This window comes from Canis aureus, chromosome 8 (assembly GCF_053574225.1).
Source record: "Canis aureus isolate CA01 chromosome 8, VMU_Caureus_v.1.0, whole genome shotgun sequence".
In the NCBI taxonomy this organism is placed as follows: domain Eukaryota; kingdom Metazoa; phylum Chordata; class Mammalia; order Carnivora; family Canidae; genus Canis; species Canis aureus.
In genome coordinates this window covers 53,962,370-53,988,737 of record NC_135618.1, presented here as the reverse complement: position 1 = coordinate 53,988,737, position 26,368 = coordinate 53,962,370, and the positions used below count along the sequence as shown (strand labels likewise).

At 38.7% G+C, this 26,368-nt stretch overlaps 2 protein-coding genes across 9 annotated transcripts in view; both read right to left on the bottom strand.

The window, feature by feature from the left end:
- The window catches only part of LOC144319118 (phospholipid-transporting ATPase ABCA3-like), a 194,698-nt gene extending 179,735 nt beyond the window's left edge, over positions 1-14,963 (bottom strand). For 4 of the 8 annotated variants that reach the window (XM_077906916.1, XM_077906912.1, XM_077906915.1 and 1 more), the window contains exons 1-4: positions 14,831-14,921; positions 4,315-4,378; positions 3,373-3,478; positions 2,791-3,043 (exon numbers count right to left, since the gene is read on the bottom strand). In XM_077906916.1, coding sequence (XP_077763042.1) covers positions 2,791-3,043; positions 3,373-3,432 — 313 coding nt within the window. In that variant the 5' untranslated portion in view covers positions 3,433-3,478; positions 4,315-4,378; positions 14,831-14,921. Of the gene's footprint in view, positions 1-2,790; positions 3,044-3,372; positions 3,479-4,314; positions 4,379-14,830 lie in introns of all 8 variants that reach the window. The other 4 variants (XR_013385020.1, XR_013385019.1, XM_077906917.1 and 1 more) reach the window with 2 other exon arrangements.
- Positions 14,964-16,092: 1,129 nt separating this feature from the next.
- Positions 16,093-26,368, bottom strand: part of LOC144319219 (phospholipid-transporting ATPase ABCA3-like) — a 134,911-nt gene continuing 124,635 nt past the window's right edge. Inside the window, exons 26-31 of the mRNA XM_077907074.1 lie at positions 24,991-25,178; positions 24,221-24,391; positions 23,545-23,732; positions 17,692-17,765; positions 17,174-17,305; positions 16,093-16,358 (exon numbers count right to left, since the gene is read on the bottom strand). Of these exons, the coding sequence (XP_077763200.1) occupies positions 16,116-16,358; positions 17,174-17,305; positions 17,692-17,765; positions 23,545-23,732; positions 24,221-24,391; positions 24,991-25,178 (996 nt within the window). The 3' untranslated portion in view covers positions 16,093-16,115. The remainder of the gene's footprint in view (positions 16,359-17,173; positions 17,306-17,691; positions 17,766-23,544; positions 23,733-24,220; positions 24,392-24,990; positions 25,179-26,368) is intronic.

Genomic DNA, 26,368 nt, shown 5'->3' with positions numbered 1-26,368 from the left:
GACCAGAATATAAAATAGAACAACTTTAGATAACAACTTTTGGTAGTTCCTCAAAAAGTTAAACATAGTTACCACATGACATATTCATTCCACTCTTAGGTATATACTCAAAAGAAGTGAAAACACATGTCTACATATACCTTAGAGATGAATGCTCATAACAGTATTAGTTGTAAGCCAAAACGTGGATTTAGCCCAACTGTCTGCCAAATGATAAAGGATATACCAAGTGAACACAGTATATTCATATAATGGGCTATTACTTGACAATGAAAAGAAATGAAGTGTTGATACAAACTACAACATAGATGAACTTGAAAACATGCTAAGTGAAAAAAGCCAGTCACAAATGATCCCAACTTCCAGGTATATAAAATTTATATGAAGAGTTTATATATAGGGGCGCCTGGGTGGCTCAGTGGTTGAGTGTCTGCCTTCCACTCAGGGCATGATCCCGGGGGTCCTAGGATCAAGTCCTGCATTGGGTTCCCTGCAGGGAGCCTGCTTCTCCTTCTGCTTGTGTCTCTGCCTCTCTCTGTCTTTCATGAATAAATAAATCTTAAAAAAAGAGAAAGGCTTATATATAAACCATTGACAGTAAAGGTTTATGATATGCAAATCTATAGAGACAGAAAGTAGATTAGTGTTTTCCTAATCTCGGTGGGATGGGAAATTGTAGAGTCATGGCTAAAAGTTATAGGATTTATTTTTGGTCATGAAAATGCTCTAAAATTGATTGTGGTAATGGATATGCAACTCTGAATATACAAGAGTCACTGAACCGTATGCTTTAAATGAGTGAATATGTGGTATGTGGCTTAGATCTCAACAAGCTGTTTAACAGTTCTTTTCTTTTTTTATTTAGTAGGCTCCACACCAATGTGGGGCTTAAACTCACAGCCCTGAGGTCAAGAGTCACAGGCTCTATCTGCCAACTGAGCCAGCCAGGAGCCCACAAAAAGATATCTCAAAATAAGATAAATCAGGAGGTAGAGATCACTTCAAACGGTGCTTAAAAAAAAAAAAAAACTGACTCATTTGAATGTAGCTGTATAGAGATAACAGAGGAAGGAGTGAAGATAAATCAATAGACATTACCTAACTGAACAAGAGACAGAAAAAAAATGGGAAAAAAATTTGAATAGATCCTCAATAACTTCTGGGACAATACAACTTTGAGAAATAATTGTTAAAAGCTCCCCAAATTTGGTGAAAGATAGAAACTACAGATTCAAAATGCTCAGAGAACCCCCTAACAGAATAAACCAAAAGAAATCCACACTCGGGACATAATCATAGTTTTGACAAAGACAGAAAATATCTTGAAAACAGCCAGAGAGAAGTGATATGTTACCTATAAAAAAACAAGGATTCAAATGCAGATTCAAATGCAAAAACCAAAGAGGTCAGAGAAACTGGCAAATACTTTTTAGATGCTGAAAGGACCAACTCAAAATTTTATATCAAATGAAAATAGTCTTCAAGAATGAAGATGAATTAAAAACATTCATAGATGAAGGAAACAAAGAGAAGTCATTGCCAGTAGACCTGCTCTAAAAAATTGTTAAAGTTCTTCAGAAAGAAGGAAAAATGACAGAAGGAGGAAACTTGGAACTTCAAAAATGAAGTTACAAGCAAGAGCTATGGTAAATATCTGGGTAAATAGCTTTAAGTTCTTTAAAATATGTGTGTAAATTGTAGCACTTTCTGGTATAGTTTTCAACTTATATAGATGTGAAAACTACAACCTAAAGAGAGAACTATAAAGGGACCTATATACTGGTAAACATTTGCCATTAAAATAAAATAGCAAAAATTCTAAGTTGTGAAAAATTATGCATGCATATTTTAACCCCAACAGCAGCCACTAATAACATTATACATCAGAAGTCCAATTTTTCATTTTTTCTTTCATGAATGATGCCTAAGAATTCTTCAACTAACTCTACAAAGTTACAAAGACTTTCTCCTATGTTCTTGCCTAAATGTTTTATCATTTTACTTATAGATCTGCGATCCATTTTGATATATTCTTTTAATCTAAGGTGTGAAATTTCATTGTTTTGGCTACTGATGTTCAAGTGTTTAGCATTATTTGTTGAAAAGATTATCTTTCTACTATTGTAAAAAATATTTTGGCATATTTGTATAGTTCTCTGTGTTCTCCACAGGTATAACTTGCTTTATTGCACTTTGCAGAAACTGTTTTATAAAATTTGAAGGTTTGGGGCAACACTGAGTCAAGCAAATCTACTCATACCATTTTTCCAACCATATTTGCTCATTTCATGTCTATATGTCACATTTTGGTAATTCTTGCAGTATTTCAAACCTTCATATCATTATTTGATGGTGATATGTGATCAGTGATTATGAATTGCTGAAAGCTCAGATAATGGTTAGCAATTTTAGCAATAAAGTATTTTTAAATTAAGGCATGCATAGCTTTTATAGACATAATACTACTGCATACTTAATAGACTACAGTATAGCATAAACATAACTTTTATACACACTGGGAAACCAAAAAATTCATTTGACTAGTTTTACTGTGATATTTGCTTTACTGCTGTGGTCTAAAACTGAACCTGCAATATCTCCCTGTGGTATGCCTGTATTGTTTCAATGATCTATGAATCTATCCCTCTACCAATATCCCACTGTCTTCACAACTATAGTTATATTGCAAGTTTTAAATGCGATTTCTCTAATTTTATTCTTTTTTAAAACACTGATTTACTCCATTGAAAACCAATTTAATAAGTTTTATAGAAAACCTTAATTTATAACCTTTTACACTGATGTTCAGATTCCTCTTCATACTCTCCGTGATCTCACTTACAACATCAATATTAGAAGGCACATAAATCAATTCCCAATCTTCAGGATTTTTGAGGAAAGGTGGCAAAGTATTGATGGGCTGGGAAGTATAATTGTAAGGTCCGACAACGTTTATAGAAGTAAGTTTACGGAATAGCAAAATCATCACTGGAAACACCAGTACTGTTAAGATTTCCAATATTAAAGTAAAGACCTGCCTCCTCTAGAAAAGAAACAAAAAGATGATGGTTAATTCAAAAACACACATTCAATGCATATGGATAGCTCTAGGATATTAAACTTCTGCCAAGTTTACTCTGGAGCAACCAAGTGTTTCCTAGACTATCTTGTACCCACCTTTACTTCCTCCCCTCCCAACTTGCTTATAGGTCATACTATACTACTGATTAAGTCAGTTTTATACATTAGGAAAAGCTACCTATAGCTCTGGAATTGATTTTTTCAAAAAGTATGTATGGACGGACACATCCACAACTCTGAACTGAAAAACAAAGCTATTTATGAACATTTTACATGGATGCCTTCACCTACCTTTAAGGTAAAGTTTTTCCAGAGGAGCACAGCAAATTGGCTGAATGTCAATAAATCCATTCTTCTACAATTCAACTCCAGGGGTATGTGAAAGGTTTTATATTATCTAATAATGTGAACATCAAACAAATAACAGAATTATTTCTTTCTCCTAATTTCATTCTTAATCATCCTCAAATATTGGTAGCATATTTGAAATAAAGAAAATAATAGTTTCTATTTTTATATTAGTTTACTTAATATCTGATGAGATTCTAATATGTTTAAAATATAAGTAAGATGTGGTTCCATTTCTCCAAATAGTTATATGTCTGTGGGTATTAGGGCTGAATCCCAATTCTTTCACAGAATGATGGTGAGAATGGTTTCATAATGATATATTTATCCAAATAAAACATATGTACACACAAGAAAAATATTCATAAGTACACTTAATATAACTATTTATAATATAAAAAACCTAAAAACAACCCAAAAGTCAACAGTGGAATGGAAACTGTAGTATATTCATACAATAGAATACTGAAAATCAATGACAGGGATGAACTACAATTACACACAGTATAAATAAATATCCCAACATAGTACTGACCCATAAAAATCAAGTCCAAGAAGAGTATGTTCATTAGGATCTCACTTAGCTGAAGTTCAAAAGGTAAAACTCCAGCACCTAGTGATTAAGAATACATTCACAGGGGGTGCTTGGGTGGCTCAGTCAATTGAACATCCAACTCTTGGTTTTGATTCAGGTCATAATCTCAGGATCTTGAGATGGAGACCCAGGAAGTTAGATTGAGATTCTTTCTCTCCCTCTCCCTCACCCTTCCTCCTGCTTGTTCACTCTTTATTTCTAATAAACACATAAATCTTAAAAAAGGGAATACATTCATAGGAAGTATACTGAAGCAAGGAAAGGATTATTCCAAATATCAGAATACTTACAGACTGTTTGGAGAGGCTAATACAATAAGTGGTTCTAAATTCCTAGAGATGTTCTTATTTAATACTGTAAAAAGATGAGTAGGAATTTCTTTTTTATTATATATTTTATATTGCTCATATAAATAGTCTTATATATATTATATATTGTACAATAAAGAAAACTTGAAAATACATAATTTTTTAAAGATATTATTTATTTTATTTGAGAGAGCAGAGCGAGACCATGAGCGGTGGGGAAAGGGGGAGGCAGAGGGAGAAGCAGATTGCCTGCTCAGCAAGCATGGGGCTCAATCCCAGGACTCAGTCATGACCTAAGTCAAAGGCAGACGCTTAACCAACTGAGCTACCCAGGCACCCCTATACAGTGTTTTTATATCCAATTTCATTCATAATTTATGAACTGAGAGTCACACCTGCTTCCTAAAACAATACTGAAAATACACAACAGAATGTGGGAAATGTGAGTAAAGACAGCTCAAAAATACAGAAAGAAAAGCTAATTCATTATATTAGCTCGTGGTAGGTTTATTAGAACTGGCAGAACTCAATTAGGAACCAAAAGAATAAATTAGATTTCAATAAACAGAGAAAATGATGAGAAGAAAGGCAAGAGAGCATAAAACTATAAGGTATGTTCAGAGAATGGCTGAGGTTTTTTTTTTTGTTTTTTTTTTTCCGGCTTTCTGTAAGAAAATGTCTTGAAATCACTAAAATACACAGTATTTTATGGCTTTTTTCCCTGAATATATCTATAATACCAAAATATGAATTTTATAAATTGAACAATTATTAAGATAAGGTGCACATAAAGTCCTTGCATGGAATATATATATATATATAGCACTATAACTGAAACCACAGATTATGTACAATATATTTATTTCTACATGTATATATAAAGTTTTAAACTTCCTATATGCTGAAGATGTAATCTCCATCTTATGATTGTCCCTACGTGGCTATCACAGCACCAGGCTCCCAGTGGACTCCCAGAAACCTACCTTCCGGGTCTACTCTAGCACCAGCCAGCTCCCATAGCAGGAGATTCCTAGTCCATCCTGATGCCAGCCAGCTTCACAGCACCACGCACCTGGTGGGATCCTGTAAACCCAGGCTCCTAGATAACCCCAATGCTGGCCAATTCTATGATCATGGTGGCTCCTATGGCTCCAATCAGTTCCTTATAAACCCAGGTTCCAGGTGGGCACCAGACTGGCCTCTGTGGACCTAAATCACATCCTAGTTCCCAGAGATTTGGGTTTCTGGTTTACCCCATCACCAGACCAGCTCTCATGGACCCAGGTACCCGGCCCACCCCAGGGCCATATCAATCCCCACAGACTCAACCTCCACGTTGCACTCTGAGGTTATAGACAGACCCCTATGGTCAAGATTTCCAGGTCACCCTACTGCCCAGCCAGTACCTATGGCTCCAGTCTCCAGGCTGGCTTTTGTGAAACCAGGCTTCTGACCTGTTTCAGTACCAGACCAGTCCCCATGGACCTGTCACTAGGCTCACCACAGTGGTCCAGGGTGCTGGGTGGCTCAGGATCTAGTTTTACCCACATGGACTCAGGTCCCAGGTCTGTTACCAAAGATTCAAGTGCCAAGCCTGCCCCCATAGAACTAGGTACCAGGCAGGTTCCCATGTACCCAAATACCAGGCCTTTACAACTGCTGACCTAGACACCAGATCAGCCTACCCCATTTGCGGACTGCCCATTTGTGGACACCACCAGATGACCCACCCAGAAACTCTGGACTGGCTAACTGGTGAAGGGTTTAGCCTGACAAAGCAGGTCTGTAAAGACTGGAAGAAGTACCTACTTCCTAAAATGTCAGACACAGATACAAGGCCACAAGGATTATGAATAATCAAGGAAACATAACAACACCAAAGGAAAATAAAACTCCAATGACTAACTAAAAATAGGCGGTCTATCAAGTGTCTGACAAAGAATTCAAAATAATGCTCTTAAATTCAGTGAACTACAATAAACACACATATACGACTAAATTAAGAAAACAACACACAAACAAAATAAAAAGTTACATAAAAAGTAAAAACTAAAAAAAAAAAAAAAAAAAGTAAAAACTACTACCCCACATCCCACCCCCAAAATCTCAGAGTTGAAGAACATAATGACTGAACTGAAGAATTCAATAGAAACCTTCAACAGCAGACTCAATCAAAAAGAAGGAAGAATTAGTATAAAAGAAGTGAGGTCAATGGACTGTCAGAATAGAGTAGTCCCAAGACGGCAGTGAAGGAAGATTCTGAATTCACCCCCTTCCACAGACATACCAAATCTACAGCTATATATGGGTAATTTCTCTCTGAAAAAACTCAGAAACTAGATGAACTGCTTTTCATAACAAAGGATGTAAGGACCACATTGAAAGGGGTAAAGAATCAGAAACAAAGACTCACAAAAAACTCCATTCTGGCATGGCAATATACATAGGGAAGGATATCACCAGATAGGTGTTTCTCTCAGAGGAGCAAGGGGTTGGTACCCTACACTGGGCATCCTGACCTCTGGGATCTGCATTGGAGATATGAGCTCTCAGAATGTCTGGCTTGGAAAACCAATGGGACTGACATCCAGGGGTCCTGAAGTGCTGTAAGAAACAGGTTCCCTCTTGGAGTGCTTGCATATGGTCTCACTGGCCCTGAGACCCAGTGAAAGAATAGTAGTATGAAAAATCCTTAGACCAAATGTGAAAGAGATTCATTTTCATATCACGGGGCATCAGCTGGAGGGGCAGGGGAGAGTTGAGATGTACCCCAGAGACAGAGGCACAGGCAGATGCCATTGCCTCACTCTCCACATAGCCTGCTAGCACAGGTAGGTGAGCTTGGACACAGCATCCCCAACCACCTTGCTGGGGCGGGGGAGGGTGAGCAGTCACAGCACTTGCTGAGGCCAGACAGTACCTGCAGATGCAGCACTCCTCCATTGCATGGGTGATGCAGGCAAGCACAAACAGTCAGAGTTCTCTCTCCCAGCTAAAGTCTGCAAGCAGGGTAGCTGCAACATTCCCCTTCACTCTGGCTGGGATTGGTGAGTACACGCAGTTATGGTATTGTCCCACTCCCAACTTAAAGCCAGCATGCATACAAAGATAAGGCACTCTTCAGTTGCACTGATGAAGCCTGTGGGCACATGTAGCCAACGCATTTTCCTGCTGCCTTTCTGAAACCAGAAAGTATGTCCTACCCTAGATGATCTCCAGCTGCCATGCTAAAGTCAGCAGGAGCGTGCAATCCACAAGGAGTCACCCCTCAGTTGCCTGACCCTGGTGGCCAAGAGGGCCCTGGTGTTCCAGAGCTCCATGGAAAGACAGTTCTTCGTAGATCACCATTCCCAGGGCACTGCACAGAAAGCAGACTGAAACACAACCCTAGTCATCCTGCAAAACAGGTTTATTTACTTAATCTGGAATTTCAATCTGAGAGACAGACTTCAGGTTTCATACACTAAGAGGCTAAGTATAGGTGGTCCCGGGGAATATAAGCAGGGAGAACACCATTCTTGTGCATTCCCTTATCCTTTTCACAGCTCAATGAGATTTACCAGAAAGAAGCTTATACACTCATTGGAATCTCAATTTTTACAACTGTGGCTCAGGGGTATGATACTTCCTGATCTCCTGGTCTGGAGGCCAGCAGAGATTATTACTGTGGTCCCACAGAACTGTACATATTTGTATACTTTAAAAGCTGCTGCCTAGACTTGGCTTCCAATCAGCCTCAAAGTAGGTGCTAAATGAGATTTCTTCTCTTGGATCATGGATGGTCTTGGTGTACCTTAATCAAAGGCATATCAAGAATAAATCAAGTGGTTTAGATAATCATAAATATTTGAGAGATCCAGGTCAAAGTTGGAGGATGAGGATCATTACATAAATAAAGCCACTCCTTCAGTAGCTGTTTCACCTAATACATAGTAAAGTTAGTGGACTGATCACTTATAAAAGCTATTCAAGAAGGTTAAAAGACAAATGTATAAAGTTAATGAAAACTACAATAGTTAAGAGACACAAATATAAAAGATATAAAAAGTGACAAAAATAAAAAAGGAAAAGAGTAAAAAATGTAGTTTTGGAATGTGTTCAAATTTAAGTTGCTAACAAATTAAAATAGATTGTTATACACAGGATGACATTTTTGACCCAGTAACCACAAAACAAAACCTTAGAGTAAGAAAATGAAAAAGGAATCTAAACACTAAAAAAAAAAAAAAAAAAAAAAAGTCATTGAACTGTCAGAAAAGAGATAAAGAGAAGAAGAACAGAACAGAGAGAAACCAGAAAACAATTAGCAAAATGGCAACAAGTACATACCTACCAATAATTACTTTAAAATAAATGGGCTAAATTCTCCAATCAAAGACACAGAATGGTTGACTGTATAAAAAAAAGAGAGAGAGAGACATATATGCCTATATACTGCCTACAAGTGGCTCACTTAAGAAGGATAGACAATAAAAGTGAAGGGATGGGAAAAGATATTCCATGTAAATGGACATAAAAAGAAAGCCGATGTAGCTATCCTTATATTAGTCAAAATAGACTTTAAGGGCACCTGACTGGCTCAGTTGGTAGAGAATATGACTCTTGATCTTGGGGTTATGAGTTCAAACCCCACAATGGATGTGGAGTCTACTTAAAAAAATAAATCATTAAAAAAACCAGACTTTAAAATGAAGACTATAATAAAAGACAGTGAGGGACAGTATATAATGATAAAAGTCAATCCATCAAGGAAAGAAAACATTTATAAATATATATACACCCAACATCAGAGCATCAAAATATATAAAGCAAATATTAACAGATTTAAAGGAGAAAAATGACAGCAATATGGATTTTAGCACCTCATGTATAGGTCATTCAGACATAAAACTCATAAGGAAACACCTTAACACATTACATCAAATATTATATATATATATATAATATTCCATCCAAAAGCAGCAGAATACACATTCTTCTCAGGTGCACATGGAATACTCTCTAGAATAGATCACAAGTTAAACTACAAAACCAGTCTCAATAAATTAAAGAAAAGTGAAATCATATCAAGCATCTTTTTTAACACCATGGTATAAAACTAAAATCAGTTACGAGAGAGAAATGAGAAAAATACAAATAAGGGAGATTAAACAACATATTACTCATCAACAGCTAGTTTAGAGAAGAAATCAAAGGAGAAATTAAAAAAAATACCCAGAGGACAAATGAAAACAATTATAATACACCAAAACCTATGATATGAAGTAAAAGTGGTTTTAAAGGGAAGTTCATAGTAATATAGGCCTATCTCAAGAAATAAGAGATATCTTAAATAAACATGCTAATTTTACAACTAAATAAACTTCAAAAAAAGAATAAACAAAGATCAAAATTACAATAAAGGAGATAATAAGGATTATAATTAAAATAAATGAAAGACTAAAAAGACAATTGCAAAGATCAATGAAACTAAGAACTAGCTCTTTGAAAGGATAAAATTGACAAAACCTTTAGCTAGACTCACCAAGAAAAAGAGAGAGGGTGCAGATAAAATCATAAATGAAATAAGAAAATTTACAACTGATACCACAGAAATACAAAGGATCATAACCAGTATGGAAAATTATATACCAATAAACTGAACAACCCAGAAAAAGTAAGCTCCTAGAAACTTACAATCTTCCAAGACTGAACTATGAATAGATAAGTCTGAATAGACCAATTATTACAAAAAGATTGAATTAGTAATAAAAAACCTCCTAACAAACAAAACTCCGGAAATAGCTTCACTGGTGAATTCTAACAAACTATGAAAGAAGAATTAATACTTATCCTTTTCAAACTCTTCCAAAGAACTGAAGAGAAGGAGCACTTTCAAACTTATTTAAAAAGACCTTCATTACTCTGTATCAAAACCAGACAAGCACATCACAAAAAAGAGAAAATTAAAGGCTAATATCCCAGATAAACATAGATATAAAAATCCTGAACAAAATATTAGCAAACCAAATTCAGTAATACATTAAAAGGATCAAATACCATGATCAAGTGGGATTTATTCTAGGGATGCAAGGATGGTTCAACATCTGCAAATCAATCAATGTGATATAACATATTAACAAAATAAAGATGAAAACGATATGATAAAAAAAATACGATCACTCCAATAGATGCAGAAAAACACCTAAGAAAATTTAACAATCATTTATGCTGAAAAAAAATCTCAACAAAATGAAAACAGAGGGAACATACCTCAACATAATAAAGGCCATATATGACTAATCCACAGCTAATATCATACTAATTGTGAAAAGCTAAAAGATCAGGAACAAAACAAGGATACTCACTATACCCACTTTTATTCAGCATAGCATTGGAAACCACAGCAATCACACAAGAAAAGTAAATCAAAGGAATTTAAATTTGAAAGAAAGAAAACTGTCACATTTTGCAGATGATATGGTGCCACATATTTAAAAAACCCTAAAGACTCCACTAAAACAGAATAAATGAATTCAGTAAAGCTGCAGGACACAAAATAAATATATAAAAATCTGTTGCATTTCTATACATTGACAATAAACAAGAAAGAGAGAGATCATGAAAATAATCGCATTTACAACTGCATCAAATAGAATAAAATACCTTAGAATAAATTTAACCAAAGAGGTGGAAGACCAGTACTGAACACTATAATACATTGATTAATTGAAAAAATACAGTTCTTAACTTGATGAAGTCCCAATAGTTAATTTTTGCTTTTGTTTCTCTTGCCTTCATGGATGTCTTGCAAGAAGTTACTGTGGCCAAGTTCAAAAAGGGTGTTGCCTGTGTTCTCCTCTAGGATTTTGATGGAATCTTGTCTCACATTAAGATCTTTCATCCATTTTGAGTTTATCTTTGTGTATGGTGAAAGAGAGTGGTCTAGTTTCATTCTTCTGCATGTGGATGTCCAATTTTCCCAGCACCATTTATTGAATAGACTGTCTTTCTTCCAGTGGATAGTCCTCCCTCATTTGTCGAATATTAGTTGACCATAGAGTTGAGGGTCCACTTCCGGATTCTCTATTCTGTTCCATTGATCTATGTGTCTGTTTTTCTGCCAGTACCACACTGTCTTGATGACCACAGCTTTGTAGTACAACCGGAAATCTGGCATTGTGATGCCCCCAGCTATGGTTTTCTTTTTTAATATCCCCTGGCTATTCAGGGTCTTTTCTGATTCCACACAACTCTTAAGATGATTTTTTTCCAACTCTCTGAAGAAAGTCCATGGTATTTTGATAGGGATGGCATTAAATGTGTAAATTTCCCTGGGTAACATTGACATTTCCACAATATTAATTCTTCCAATCCATGAGCATGGAATATTTTTCCATCTCTTAGTATCTTCCTCAATTTATTTCAGAAGTGTTCTGTAGTTTTTAGGGTATAGACCTTTACCTCCTTAGTTAGGTTTATTCCTAGGTATCTTATGCTTTGGGGTGCAATTGTAAATGGGATTGACTCCTTAATTTCTCTTTCTTCAGTCTCATTGTTAGTGTAGAGAAATGTCACTGATTTCTGCTGATTAAAGTCTTAAAGAGAACCCCCCCCCCCACAGAAGCAGTTCCTAGAACAAAACCACAGCAAAACAAATATTCATAAGAAAGATAATCATTCAGAACACTGGAAATAGTAAGATAAAATGGAAACAATGAATACATAATGGCAATTCCTTCAATGAAATCCTATTCATTTGCTTCAAGGAGGAGGATAAAAAATTGTACTTTCATGGGAGGATAATATATCACGTAAGGGGAAAAGATGAAAAACATTCTATATAATATAAATACTTTTTTGTAAAAATATGTAAGAAAAATGGCAGAATATACTCCAATGTGTTGACAGTATTTGTCTTTCAAGAGTGAAATATAGGAGATTCACACATTCTATAATTTGTTATGTTGATAAGATTTGAATTCTATACAATGCACCTGTATCATTTTTTCAATTACTTCTTCACATGTTGGGGGTTAGAAATCTGTGAAGAAGTACCTGAAGAATTGACTGCCCCAAGACCTTTTTCCTCTTGCTCTCATAGTGGGTAATATTTTGAAATACTAACTATAAGTTTGCACCTAAGTACAATCTTAGTATCCCCCATTCAACTTTTTTTTTTCTTTTTGTCTCAAAGGAGAGAGAGAAATACCTGAGCCTAAAAGGACAAAGTCTAGTTCTTATCATTTGTCCTTTCTAGGTAATACAAATGAATTGAAATGATGCACAAAGAGGAAAAGGCTTCATTATATCCTGTCATCCCACCTCCTTTACCATCTCCAAGACAGATCTGGGAGAATTTTCCAGCTGAAGAAGTCCGACTCCACAGAGCCAGACAAGGAACGGGTTCACTCATGATATACTGGCCCTGAATACTAGATGCACTCCCGCTCCTGTCCCCGCAAACCTGGATGCAACACTAGGGTGGGAAAGAAAGGGGGAGGTAGTAGGATAGCCATGAACCTAGGGGTCTAAAAAATTTAGGCAACCTATTGATGTGTGGGCTCTAAAAAACAATTAAACAGGGTTACTGAAAATGAAGCCATTACACTGCTTACAGATGAGATTTACAGTCACTACACTTCCTGTTCTGAAAAGCACCAAGCTGTTCTGAATGAAACACAGCAGCTTTCTTAATTCTGCCAAAACAGAGGTATCTTTCCTTTTAAATCTTCTGCCTACTTTGCATAAAATGACGTGACCAAGATGGCCTGAATGTTCCTGAGCTGGACTAATGTTTAGACAGGCTCCCCCTGGCTCTAGGTCCTGATCACCCTTTTCTCTGGGCATCTGCTTTAGAAAACCTGTAATTACACTTCCTTTCTCTGTTTAAAACATAAGTAGCTCTTTTTCCAAGCCTCTTTCCTCTTTTGTAATTCCAAACTGTCTTTAGCAAGGACCTGGGAACCATCCTTTGAAATAATGTAATCCTCAAGGAAGATAGCACCCCTATTCCCAGTCTCTGTGGGAGGGCAGGAGCTAGCTTCTAACAGGCAACAACCAGCAAGCACACATGGCCTGATTGCAGAACCACAGGAACAAACTTCAGCAAGTTACTCAATGTGTTCTACAGGTCCACCTCCCCTCTACAGTCCTCCAGCGCACTCCCATTGTCTCACTCAGCCCTCACACACCCTCCCACCCTTTGTTTCAGCAGAACTGAGCTCAGACTGACCTCCTTGCATGGAGTCTTCCTTGCCTGTTTAACTTAGTTCAGTGCAATTCTTGCTGTGGCAGACGAAAACTAAGACATGTGAGCTTCCGGCAGCACTTAACTTCCATGTTCCTTTCCTGTATTTATCGGACCGTTACTGTGTTCCGTCAGTTGAAATATTCTAATCACCTCAGAAATGGGTACAAGTAGTGTCCAGTTTCTTTTAGATGATGAAACAAGTTCGGTGAAATCAAACATTTACCTTGAGACATTGCTGTAACCTGAACGTCCATGTCCTCCTTGCCTCCCCAGGTTTGTATGTTGAAATCCTAGCCCCATTAGGTCATGAGGATGGAGCCCTGATGAATGCCATTAATGCCCTTAAGACACAGGCCCCAGGGAGCTCCCTTGCTCCCTCCACCCTGTGAAGGACACAGTGAGAAGAGGCCTGTCTGTGAATCAGAAATCAGGCTCTCACCACACACGGGACCTGTATGAAGCTTTGAGACTTCCCAGCCTCAGGAAGTTACTCAGAGTGTCCTACTGTGAGAAACACATCTTGTTTTTAAGTACCCCAGTCATGTGCTGACTGGGGCAGTCACACAGCACATACGTTCTGGACTCAGCAGGCCGAGACCCACAGGTGCCTCCAGAGCTCTGCCTTTCAAGTACTTGCAACAGTCAAAATAAAACTTTGTTTATTTTGCTCTGGTTAGGGACACGTGGGGGCTCAGTCTGTTAAGGGTCTGCCTTCTGCTCAGGTCATGATCCTGGAGTCCCAGGATGGAGCCCCACCTCCAGCTCCCTGTTCAGCGGGGAGCCAGCTTCCCCGTCTCCCTTCGCTCCCCTGGGCTTCAGGCTCTTAGCTTCTCTGTTTGGGGGTCCAGAGAAGTATCTCTTACTTCCTGTGCTTGCTTTGGTGTCTTTGACGCGGAGGGCACTTTCTCCTCCCTGGGAAGCCCTGGATGCATGCCCCAGAGCAGGGGGACCCGGACAGGCAGAGGACGGGAGTGAGGTCCTGTGAGGATGGAGGGCCAACACCGGGGTGTGGTGGCCCCTGACATTCGATAGTGGGGTGCAAGTCATACTAGAATATGTGTGTTACGTACAGGGGGCTGGGGTGTCATTTTGGAGCGCAGCAGGGAGCGCTGTGGAGGGTTCCCGCGTATTTGGGGCTTGGGGGGTTTCGGGCTCTGCACTCAAGAATGAGGCTGGCGGGTCGGCCTCCGGGGGAGTCTGGGGAGCACCCCTGCCTCCCCGGGGAATCTGGGGAGAAGACGCCAGGCGGGCAGGCCCCACACTCACCGCTCTCAGGGCTCCAAACCACCAGGGCCACAGCTCCGCCTCCACCCCCACCTCTGAGGGACACGCGCCCTCCCCGCCGCAGCGCCTCCTCCCAACGCCTTCGCCAACCGCCCAGCTGAGAGTTCTCGCGAGGCTCTGGTCTCCCGCCTCGGCCCCTGCCTCGCGCATGCGCGCACACGCCCGGCCCCAGGCCGCCCCTTCCCCCCTGCGGCCCTCGCGGCGCGCGTCTCCGCACCCTCTGTGCCCCGGACACTCTCTCAGAGCGTGAGGCCTCGTTAAACTCCTCTCTCGCGCCCTGCCTGAGGCACCCAAACCCCGAGGGCCCTACCTCGTGGCCGTTCGCCCGCTTCCGGGCTCCTGGCCCCTGCCCCGCGCCAAGCGACCCCATCATCCTCCGCCTGTCCGGGCTCCCTCGTGCCTCGGGTGCCTGATCACCCTCGCAGGCCGGTAGCTGGCGGCGGGAAGTGGGAGGAGATTCAGTGGCCACTGCCCTCTACGGTCTGTGGGGGTCAACAGGTAACTGGCAGAGGTGCAGGCACAGGAGCTTTGGGGCCACTCTGCTTTGGGGCCACTCAAAGCCCCGGACGCGGACGCGGGGCGACCCGTGTGTCGCTCCGCAGCCTGCGCCGCCTCCTGCCTGGGCCTGGGCGGCCTCCGCCCGTGGCTGCTCAGCGCGTGGAGACCCCTGTGCGTCCTCCGCGCGCTCCCCTGACCCGCCGCCCGCTCCCTGGGCCACGAGGTAGGGCCCTCGGGGTCTGGGTGCCTCAGGCAGGGCGCGAGAGAAGAGTTTAAGGAGGCCTCACGCTCTGAGAGAGGGTACAGGGCACCCACAGATTGGTCCATGGTTGCCTCTTTGCAGGACCCCACCCCAATACCCACCTCCACTGTAGCGTAATGGTTGGGAGCCCAGGTTCTGAATTCTATCAGAGGGCGCTTCTCTTCCCTACTGGACCAGGTATCAGGTTCTGGCCTCTCAGCGCCGAATGGATCTGGGCTCTTGAACTGTCAAGTTAAGCTTTGTCAGGAGAGGGTGCTGGAATAGCTCTAAGGACGTACAGAGAAAACTCCCTGTTCAATGTGCTATGTGGTTTTCAGGCTCTTAAAGGGTACACTGAGGATGTTCCTGCTTGCTTGCTGGGTACCCCTCACCCTCTGTGTCTCCCATGTGCAGTGAGGATAATTGCTGCACTATCTCTTTATCCCATCTCTATGGGAGTGGAACCCATAGAATGTTAAACCTAAAAACAATAAAACACAGAATAGCTTCTGGGTATCATTTTATTACTCACAAAATCCAATTGGGAATGCAAAAACTTTGAACAAACATGTCAAAATAGAGCAGCTTCATGAACTCTTTCTGTCTTGCAACTGGACAACAGTTATCCCTACTTGTCTGCTCATCTGCCCATGAATCTCGAGAGTGATCAGATTTCTCATGTGGCTGATGGGAGACTCCATGTGCCCGGACAAGACCTGAAAAACTGCACTCTGTCTCCCTTTCTCCTTCATTTCTTCTTCTTCTTTCCTTCTTAATCATATGTGGGGAGAGAAGAGGAAAGAAAACACACTATTTTAGAGAATTGTTATGCTTAATGTTTTTGGACTCTAAATGTCTTGGTACAAAGATTCTTTTGCAGGGCAGCCCCAGTGGCCCAGCGGTTTAGCGCCGCCTTCAGGCCGGGTTGTGATCCTGGAGACCCAGGATTGAGTCCCATATCAGGCTCCCTGCACGGTGCCTGCTTCTCCCTCTGCCTGGGTGTGTGTGTGTCTCTCTCTGTCATGAATAAATAAATCTTTTTTTTTTTTTAAAGATTCTTTTGCAAATGAAGAATCCTGGTTTGAGTCTTGGAAATAACAACCCAACTTACTGCTACTTCTTCAACGATAGTGATTTTAATTAGATCCTTTTTGGTATGAAATTGTGTGTGTATCCATGGGAAAGATGATTTGATACAGTCTTAATGTTCCTCTTAACCATAACTCAGGTACTGAAACATAATCGTCTTGCTCTGCAAGCTGACCCATTTGACAGCACCACCATTTCTGGATGTTTCTGTTTAAATAATCCGAATGCTCAGAAAGAAGTCCTTTTCCAACCTTGATTAATGGCACTCTTAAGTTTTTAGGAAAACAAACAGCAATTTCACCAAATGTCTTTAGATTTGCATGTGCTGGATACATAGGCCACAAATGTAAATCTACAAAGGAGTGACATATGTTCTCCTTTGGGGAGCTCTTTATTATGTAAATATATTTACACCAAGATATACACACCCATAGTTATGCCCCTCTATGTATAGACAGAGTCCTAAGGTCACTGGTTGGGAGTGAATCTCATGGTACCTTTTCATTATAATCACCTTCTGTGTTCTCTGGGTTAGCAAAGTTCAGGAAAACTTGTTCCAGCGTTATCTGACTGATGGAATAATCTTCTAAATGGAATTGCTCTTTAGCTTCCTCCAAAATACCAAACACCTTTAGCAACAACAGCAATAAAAATGTGCAGTTACCACTGCAGTCATTCCCACCAGTGCCCAACCCAGATGAGCCTCTCCTTGCACTTACTCCAAGTCCTGCCAAGTTAATGTTGGAGGACAAAAGGGGGAGATGAAAAAATGATTGAAAACTTAATTGAGAATCTGCAAGGAAGCAGTTCTCTGTCCCCATTCTCTTGAAGGATTCAGACTAATAATGGGATTTAAGGAACAAATCAATTAAACTCTAGGGTTTTTTTAAAAAAAAATAACATACTTTACTCTTCTGCTCCTCTCCCATTACACATACCTGGATATCAAATATTCTCCCCATCATTAGTGCTTTTTTAACATGAAATGTTAGAAAAGAATGGTTTCTACATTTACCTTTCCCCAGCTACTGTCCTTGCTGGGAATATAGTAGGTAAGGATCCCTTGGTTTTCCTGCTTTAATGCACTACCTAAGAAATGAAAGACAAGATAGATGAATAATCTTGCAGATATTTTAAATTTATAAAATATTGCTGCATCAACAATTATTCACAATAGAGGGTGAATAGACATTGTCAATACAAAAAGGGACATGGTCAAATAACCCATCCTCTTTGGTATACATGAGATGGTCAATTCCTTTTGGATTCATTCCTGATGAAAGTCTTATTACTGTGGAGTTCATAGCAATTATTGAGGGCAGGCTTTCAGGCACAATAAAATTGTCAGCTCACATGCCCCATGTGAAAATCCTGAGCTTTCTGAAATTCTTAAGGTTACAATAAGATTATATTTCTGAAGATAGTGCTGAGAATATGAGCTGGCCAGATTTTCACTCTGGTTGTATGGTTATGTATACATGTGCAGTGTACTTGGTGGGGGAAGAGAAAAGGACAAAGCCTCCTTGCTGTTTTTATGATTACATGAACTGTGAAAGAGGAAATCATACATACAAATTACCAAAGTCAGGCTGTATGTTCTGGTTTTGTTTACTGGTGGATAAGAACCTACCAGTGGAATAAGAGGGAAGAGGGTGGTATCCACTTCTAATTAGAACAAACAAATGTGTTTACATTCATCAATGCACATTTGTAGGTTGTTGCAAATTGGGTTAACTGTGGTCAAAATGTTTTAAGGTAAAAAAAAAATACATGTTTATAAGGGTGAGCAGATTTTCTTAATGTGAATTTTAATGCGTGTATTGTCTCCACGATCACATAAAGCTTTTTTGTGTGTAAAATATTTGAAACATGGAGTTTAGTAAATTATTCAAAACAAACACTGGTGAAATCATCCCATTTAAGCCAAGTAATAGGAACCCAAACACTCCCATGTCCCACTTCTCAGCCTCTCTCCTCCATAAAAAATGACCAATGCCTTCATTGTTATTGTGGACATTTCCTTTTCAGAGGTGTTTTTACGTATGTGTATACTTCTAAAAATTGAGGTAGAGTTTTTCTACATAAAGGTCAAACCTTTATGTGAATGGAATCTGGTATTTTCTTTTCTTTCTGCTTCTTTTACTCAATGTTTGTGAGATTCATTCATGCAGTTACATATAGCTGTAATTCATTTTATTCTCTAAATAGTAATCTAGCATATGAATATTCTAGTTTATTTTCCATTAGGCTATTGAGAGACATAGAAGTGAATGTTGTTAACTTAAATATTATTTTATTTATCTCCTTTTTTTTTAACTGAGTAGAATTTATTTATTTTTTTATAAGTTTATTTTTTATTGGTGTTCAATTTGCCAACATATAGAATAACACCCAGTGCTCATCCCATCAAGTGCCCCACTCAGTGCCTGTCACCCACAAGTATTTAAAATATAGCTGTAGGTAGAATTGTTGGACTATTGCTTTTAAAAAAGATGGTCCAGTTTCACCTGTGAGATATAGTGAGTTAAAGTGTCACTTCCATTGTTTTGTTTTGTTTTTTTAAGATTTTATTTATTTATTCATGAGAGACAGAGAGAGAGAGAGAGAGGCAGAGACACAGGCAGAGGGAGAAGCAGGCTCCATGCAGGGAGCCTGATGCAGGACTCAATCCCAAGACTCCAGGATCACACCCTGGGCCTAAGGCAGGTGCTAAACTGCTGAGCCACCCAGGGATCCCCACTCCCACTGTTACTACAAGAAAGCCAGACAAATTGCAAATTAATACAATTCTTGAACCTATCAGTTTTCTGATAGGGAAACTCAGGGCAAATAGCTAACCCATATCTGGACTTCTACAGGGAAGATCAGGACCATAGCATTTGCTTGTACAAGGCAGACACTGCCAGATGACATAAGCTGAACTGAGAAATATAGTAAACTGCTAAAGGTCAAGTGTGGGATAGCAAGAGAATTATGAAACCCATTTAAAAAATCTTTTTTTTTTCCAATTTTTATTTATTTATGATAGTCACAGAGAGAGAGAGAGAGAGGCAGAGACACAGGCCGAGGGAGAAGCAGGCTCCATGCACCGGGAGCCCGATGTGGGATTCGATCCCGGATCTCCAGGATCACGCCCTGGGCCAAAGGCAGGCGCCAAACCGCTGTGCCACCCAGGGATCCCTAAAAAATCTTTAACCTCTTGGGATGTCTGGGTGGTTCAGCAGTTGAGTGTCTGCCTTTGGCTCAGGGCATGATCCCAGTTCGGGGATCAAGTCCCACATCAGGCTCCCTGTGAGGAGCCTGCTTCTCCCTCTGCCTGTGTCTCTGACTCTCTCTGTGTCTCTCATGAATAAATAAAATCTTTAAAAAAAAATATTTGACCTCTCTGATTTAGGTTTTTTAGTAGTGCTCGCTTCTTATACACACTAGAGAACTGAATTTTGCTTGTGAGCCAAGCTGAGATTTTTTTTCATTTAATGAAGGACTTAATATATTTACGTATATTGAAAGGAATGTTTCATTATAGTCCTCCTATATAAATTTTCAAGTTATATGTTCATATATACAAGATAAATGCATAAATATAAATACAAATGTAAATATACAAAATATGTCTCTGTATGTATTTCACTTTGTGGTTAGTTTTTTTTTTCTGTTATATTTGTGATACAGTAGAGTATATATTTTTGTTCTGATGGTTAACTTCATTCCAACATCTTTTCCTAATATTCATAAATTGTCCCTTCTTTTTATTCAGTGCTCACCAATAGTTCCTATTCAGAAACTTCTCTAATCATTTCTCAGTCAATGTGAAATTTTTGTCTACATAGTCTTCAGGGAGAGCCATTGGGAACAATATCCCCTGAATACCTATTTGTTTATAACTCTTTTTGAATTTTATTCTTGAAGATCATTTTGGCTGTATATGAAAACTATGGCTTACATTTTTCTTACCATAAAATGTTTTGTCACAAAGCCTAAAATCAATCTAATTTTCTTTCCCTTATAAATTTTCCTTCTTCCCCTTGCTTTTTAAAAAAATTCTAAGATTCAAAGGTCATCCCCTTTTATTATTAAAATACAATAGTTATATTGAAATATTCCTTGGTGTGATGATATTGAGTCAATTTTTCAAGTTGTCCTTTCAGTAAGCAGGTTTGTCTCAGGAAATTTTCTTGAGTGACAGTTTTTAGTATTCATTCTAATCTATGGCTTTTCTTTTCTCCTTTTGGATTAATTTCATAGTTGTGTTGGATTGTCCTTGCCTCTCCTCTGTGCTTACATTTTTTTGAATGCTTATCTATGTTTCTGTGTAAAGATTTTCTGTTTTTCTCCTTTCCAGTCTCCATTTCCCTTGTGCTTTTTATGTGGTTTATTTACTTTTGATGGTTAAGTATTTCTGAAATGTTTAACTTAAAATACCCTCTCCAATGAGGTCAGCTGTCTTTGCACATCACCCTGTTGTTTAGCCACCAAATCTCTTTGTCCTTTCAATTGCAGTTTAGGATTTTCTTGCATACCATCCATCTCCTTCTTAATTTTTTAGGCTCATGTTGAAACATTAGATAATAGTTTCATTTGCTTTGTGGCCTTATAGCTCTGCTGCTCTTTCAACGTCTGTAGGTATTTTCTTTTAAGATTTTATTTAATTATTCATGAAAGACAGAGAGAGAGAGAGAGACAGACAGACAGACAGACAGACAGAAACACAGGCAGAGGAAGAAGCAGGCTCCATGCATCCATGCAGGGAGCCTGACATGAGACTGGATCTCGGGTCTCCAGGATCACGCCCTGGGCTGAAGGCGGGGCTAAACTTCTGAGCCACCGGGGCTGACCGGTATTTTCTTTTATCCTCTTTTATATTTTTCTGTGGGATTCAATTATAACATTTTCAGTGATTTATCTTTAAATGAGATTAATTTTCGTATAGCTTTAGGAGATTCCTATATAGAAGGTGAGATGGGAGATGAAGTCTTTCTTAGCTTTAGGGTTGCTCCTGTAGGATTCCTTCTTTGAGTCTTCTGGGATGTATCAAGTAATATGGCCTACCTAATACCTTCCTCTGGTACTTCCTCATATCTGCATCCTACACACTGTAAGTTTAAATTTGAGATCCTTTTCTCCAGAGAGGATCTCTGCTTGGTCCTGCTTGGAATCCGAGGATGCTCCTGACTATCCATTTGAGGGTCCCCCCTTTACATGGCAGTCTCAGCATGAGCTTCCAAACCCTGAAGAAGGTCCAGAGCTTCATCACTGATCTCAGTGCTACAATGGCATTTACTTCCACAATTAGCATTGTCTAACTGCTCACATTTTCTTTTTTTGTTTGTTTTTTTCTTTCTTTTTCTTGTTTTCTGGTGTTAAATTTTTTTCTCTTTTGTTTGTAAGCCAATTATTGCATTAAAGATGCATTTGTTTTAATTTTTACCAATTTCTAGTTTCATTTTTACCAGGAGTACTTTTCAGAATATATACTCTTCCATGTTGTAGAAATAGAATCATCTTTGCATTTTAAAAAAGGAACACAAGGTCACTTGGATTTCCTTGGGTTTATGTAGAATTATTTACTCTAAATATCTGATTATTGTGGTAAATCCTCTTTAAAATATACATTCTAGATGACTTTTGCTTGCGATATATTTATTCTATTTAAAAATCAACATTTAAGTGTAGGTTCCATGGCAGTTCTTTCTTGATGCTGTCATATTTGAATAGGTATTTGCTCCAGAATGATGTGAGGAAGAATGGGGCAACAACTACCTGACAGTTGAGAATGTGTCTCGAACCCACATTCCCATTAAACCTCTGTGTCCATATCCTCAAGGACAGGTCTTGGGTCAGTATTTAGTGTCCTTCCTTCAAGCAGAGCTGGGACAGCACACAGTAAGTGAGGATTTTTGGTCATGGCTTCTCTTTGTGGTAATTTAGACACCACATGGAATAGAAGTCTAATAGAATAAGTACTCAAAAATATGTTCTGAATGAATACATTAGGTGAGTATTGCACTTCTTAATGCATGCATCATAGGGATATCACAATCACTATGATCAACACTGAGGTAATTATTTTCCCATATATCTGTTCTCCAATCTGCTCTTCCATTCATTTCTTATCTAGTTTCTGATCTCTGTTCCTACTGCGTAATCAATCATGCTATTTTCCATTGCCTGGAAGATAAATAAACTCCTTAGCCTGATACACAGTTAGAACTTCATTATATTTTGCTCAGTCTAACAAAATGAAAAGTAAGATGAAAAATCAGCATTATTAAAATCTTTGCCATGCTTCTGCTTTATGTTTAGGAAAGAGAGGTAAAAGACAGAAAGAAATAGTTGCCATCTCTGGTATTATACACCATGTAGGCAGAGAGGTGCTTGTTGAATTTAGCAGCAGAAGCGGAACTAGTTTTGAGAGAAGAGAAAAACTTAGTGGTTCTTGTTTGCATTTCTATACCATATCCTGGTATAGGTATGCATCAAAAGACTAGGGATACATGCTTAGGTGGAGAAGAAGCCTTAAAACTTTGCATGGGTAATATGTGAAAATAATTGAGAATTGTACTAAAAAATATAACTTTAGCAATATAATTTATATTGACAGCACAAATCCAAAGCTGCCTTAATTAAAGGGATACGAGGACTAAGTGAGAACCTTTTTGTATGTATGCTTTGGCTTTTGTTATGTATGCCTTATTATGCTAAGAACCTATAGAAAGAAGGATTCTCAAAAGGAATTCAGTATGGAAGATCAATAAATACCAATAACCCTCAGAAAATAGTTATTGAAGACATAAAACATATGGATGGTGAAATTAAAAAAACACATGATTTAATACATCCCTATAAATGTTAGCTCAATTTAATTTACCTGGGAATGTTAGTGTGATGAAATATTTTAAATCCTCCAGTTTATCCTGTACATCATTCTTGACCTTGACCTTCAGGATGTAAATGTTGCCAAACTTGTTTTTGAGGTGCTGAGGGCTGCCGAGGCACAGGAACTTTCCCTGCACCATGATGGCCAGCCTGGTACAGAAGGCATCACATTCCTCCATTCTAGCAAAACATGATAACATAAAAAGTTCTGTTTTGGAGGACAGTCTATAATTCAAATGGAGCCAGGATTTTGTGACTCTGTTTTCTTTCTTTTTTTTTAATTTATAAATTTATTTTTTATTGGTGTTCAATTTGCCAACATATAGAATAACACCCAGTGCTCATCCCATCAAGTGCCCCCCTCAGTGCCCGTCACCCAGTGTGACTCTGTTTTCAATGTGAAATGGAATTTGCTAATCACAGAGATCATAGTTGGAAAGTGAAAAATTTTCAATTAGTAATAGAGTACAAATCCTCAAACACAACATCTCCTGAAGTTCCTGCTCTTTCCCCACTCTTAATTATTTAACTCAATTGAGGATTTTTGGTCATCTCATTCATTAGGATTGAGGAGGAACTCACACACCTAAGCATATTTATTCTCATTTCTCATTTATACCCACTACAATACTTGCAAATCCTCATTCAAGCCTCCAAATGAGCCACACCTGTGGGAAGTTATAATGATGGCTTTGCCACTTTCACGCGTCCGTGTCACAGCATCCCAGAGCAGGCGTCGGGCTTCAGGGTCCATGCCAGCTGATGGCTCATCCAGCAAAATGACTGAGGACTTTCCCATTAGAGCAATAGCAGTGCTCAGCCTGCGTTTGGTTCCTCCACTTTATGGTCATAGAAGGAGAGAAAATTTAGGGGAAAGAAGTTATACAAACATATCATCAAACATGTAACATGGAATTCCACATTGCTGGTTAGTTGTACTTCAATAAGTTAGCAGACCCAGTACAGGTGTATATATCAATTGATTTTCATTTGAAATGTAGATGAGTGACTTTTATGTAACTGATTTTAGAAGTACATTGTCAGTGGCATTTATTTACTTGTGGTTAGGGTACCATAATTTCCCAAGTATATAAATTTACTATAATTCAAAGAGCATAGATTCCTCCTTTCTTGGGAGACAAAGAGTCTAATGGACACTTGGAAGAATAATGTAATCCCTTTTGATATTTAGAGGCTATAGTTTAAGTAGGAGCTTTAGTTTCATCTCTGCAAAGGAAAGACACGGAACTACATTGATCTGTTTTATTACTATTATCTAAAACCTAACAACCCGTGATACAGTTTTACAATTAGATAATTGTGTGACAGAGGGACTTAACGTGGAGTTGTGCGTATTTATTTCAAACACCAGAAACATAGGAAAGCATCTCAACATTAACAGCAGCATCAAAAAGATCATCATAATGAAACGACTCACCTATAGGTTCCGATAAGCTTGTCAGCATGAGGTTCCAGTTGCATTGAACTCAACCATCTGTTCACATACAGCTGAATCTGGGGCTCAGAAACCCCCCATGATCTGGCATACATGATCATTATTTCCCGGCCAGTCATGTATTCCAGCAATGCATCAGACTGAGGACAATAGCCAACTCTTGACTTCACCTGATAATGAGAATTGCCTTAATAAGGACTCAAGTCATCTATCCCGCTGAGCATCCCTGGATAAGACAGAAGACCACAGTGCTCCAGGCCATGTCTCTAAGAGTCCTACCAAGGATCTTTCTTTTCTAAAGGCTACACAATGATAGCTGCTGGATCTATTGTAAAATGCTGGAATGACAGGTTCCTCAACTCGGCTTTAATGATCTTAAGAATGAAAGATTAAAATAAAATCCCAGAGTCCACAGAATTTGGAGGACTATTAGAATATGAGATTCTGCCCTCATTAATAAGAAACTCTAAAGGGCATGACCACCATGGAAATTTTTGCATTGCACAACCTGTGCAGCCGTGTGTAGATCTTGTTTCACAGTAAGGCTGAACCAGAAGCAAAGCCTTTCCCCACTCCCACAAACAGAAGAATGCAATGAGTGTTGCTTTGCCAATAACCAAACCTTTTATGGATTTGCTTTCAGATGCACATAGATGAGAGAAAAAGATAACATTATTTTATTAAAATTCATTAAAATTAAAAATAATTAAAATTATTCTAAATAATTAAAATTCATACCTTTTTCTTTGAGATTTTATTAATTAATTTACAATAATCTCAGACCATTTACACCCCTAGTCTCTTGGCAGAAATCAAAACAAACCCTTTCTTCTATTCTAGATATAAAATTATTCTCCCATATAATTTTGAAAGTAAATGAGCTGCATACAACCACAACTCAGTGAACAAAGAAAAAAGATACCATGAATGCCATCAGTAGAAACAATACTCACCTGAAACATAATTGAAGTGACTTCAGATATTGGGATTATCAGATCAGATACGCAAGTGATTGTGCTTATTATGTTCAAATAAATTTTAAAAACTCAAAAACGTATTTATGAAAAAAAAATGAAGCTGGAGGTATCACAATTCCAGATTCCAAGCTGTACTACAAAGCTGTAGTAATCAAATAGTATGGTACTGGCACAAATATAGACACATATATCAATGCAACAGCATAGAAAGCCCATAATTATATGGTCAATTAATCTTTGACAAAAGAGGCAAGAATATTCAATGGGACAAAAACAGTCTCCAGTCTCTTCAACAAATGGTGTTGGGAAAACTGGGCATCCACATGTAAAAGAATGAAACTCGACTACTTCCTTTCACCATACACAAAAATTAAAAAAAATGG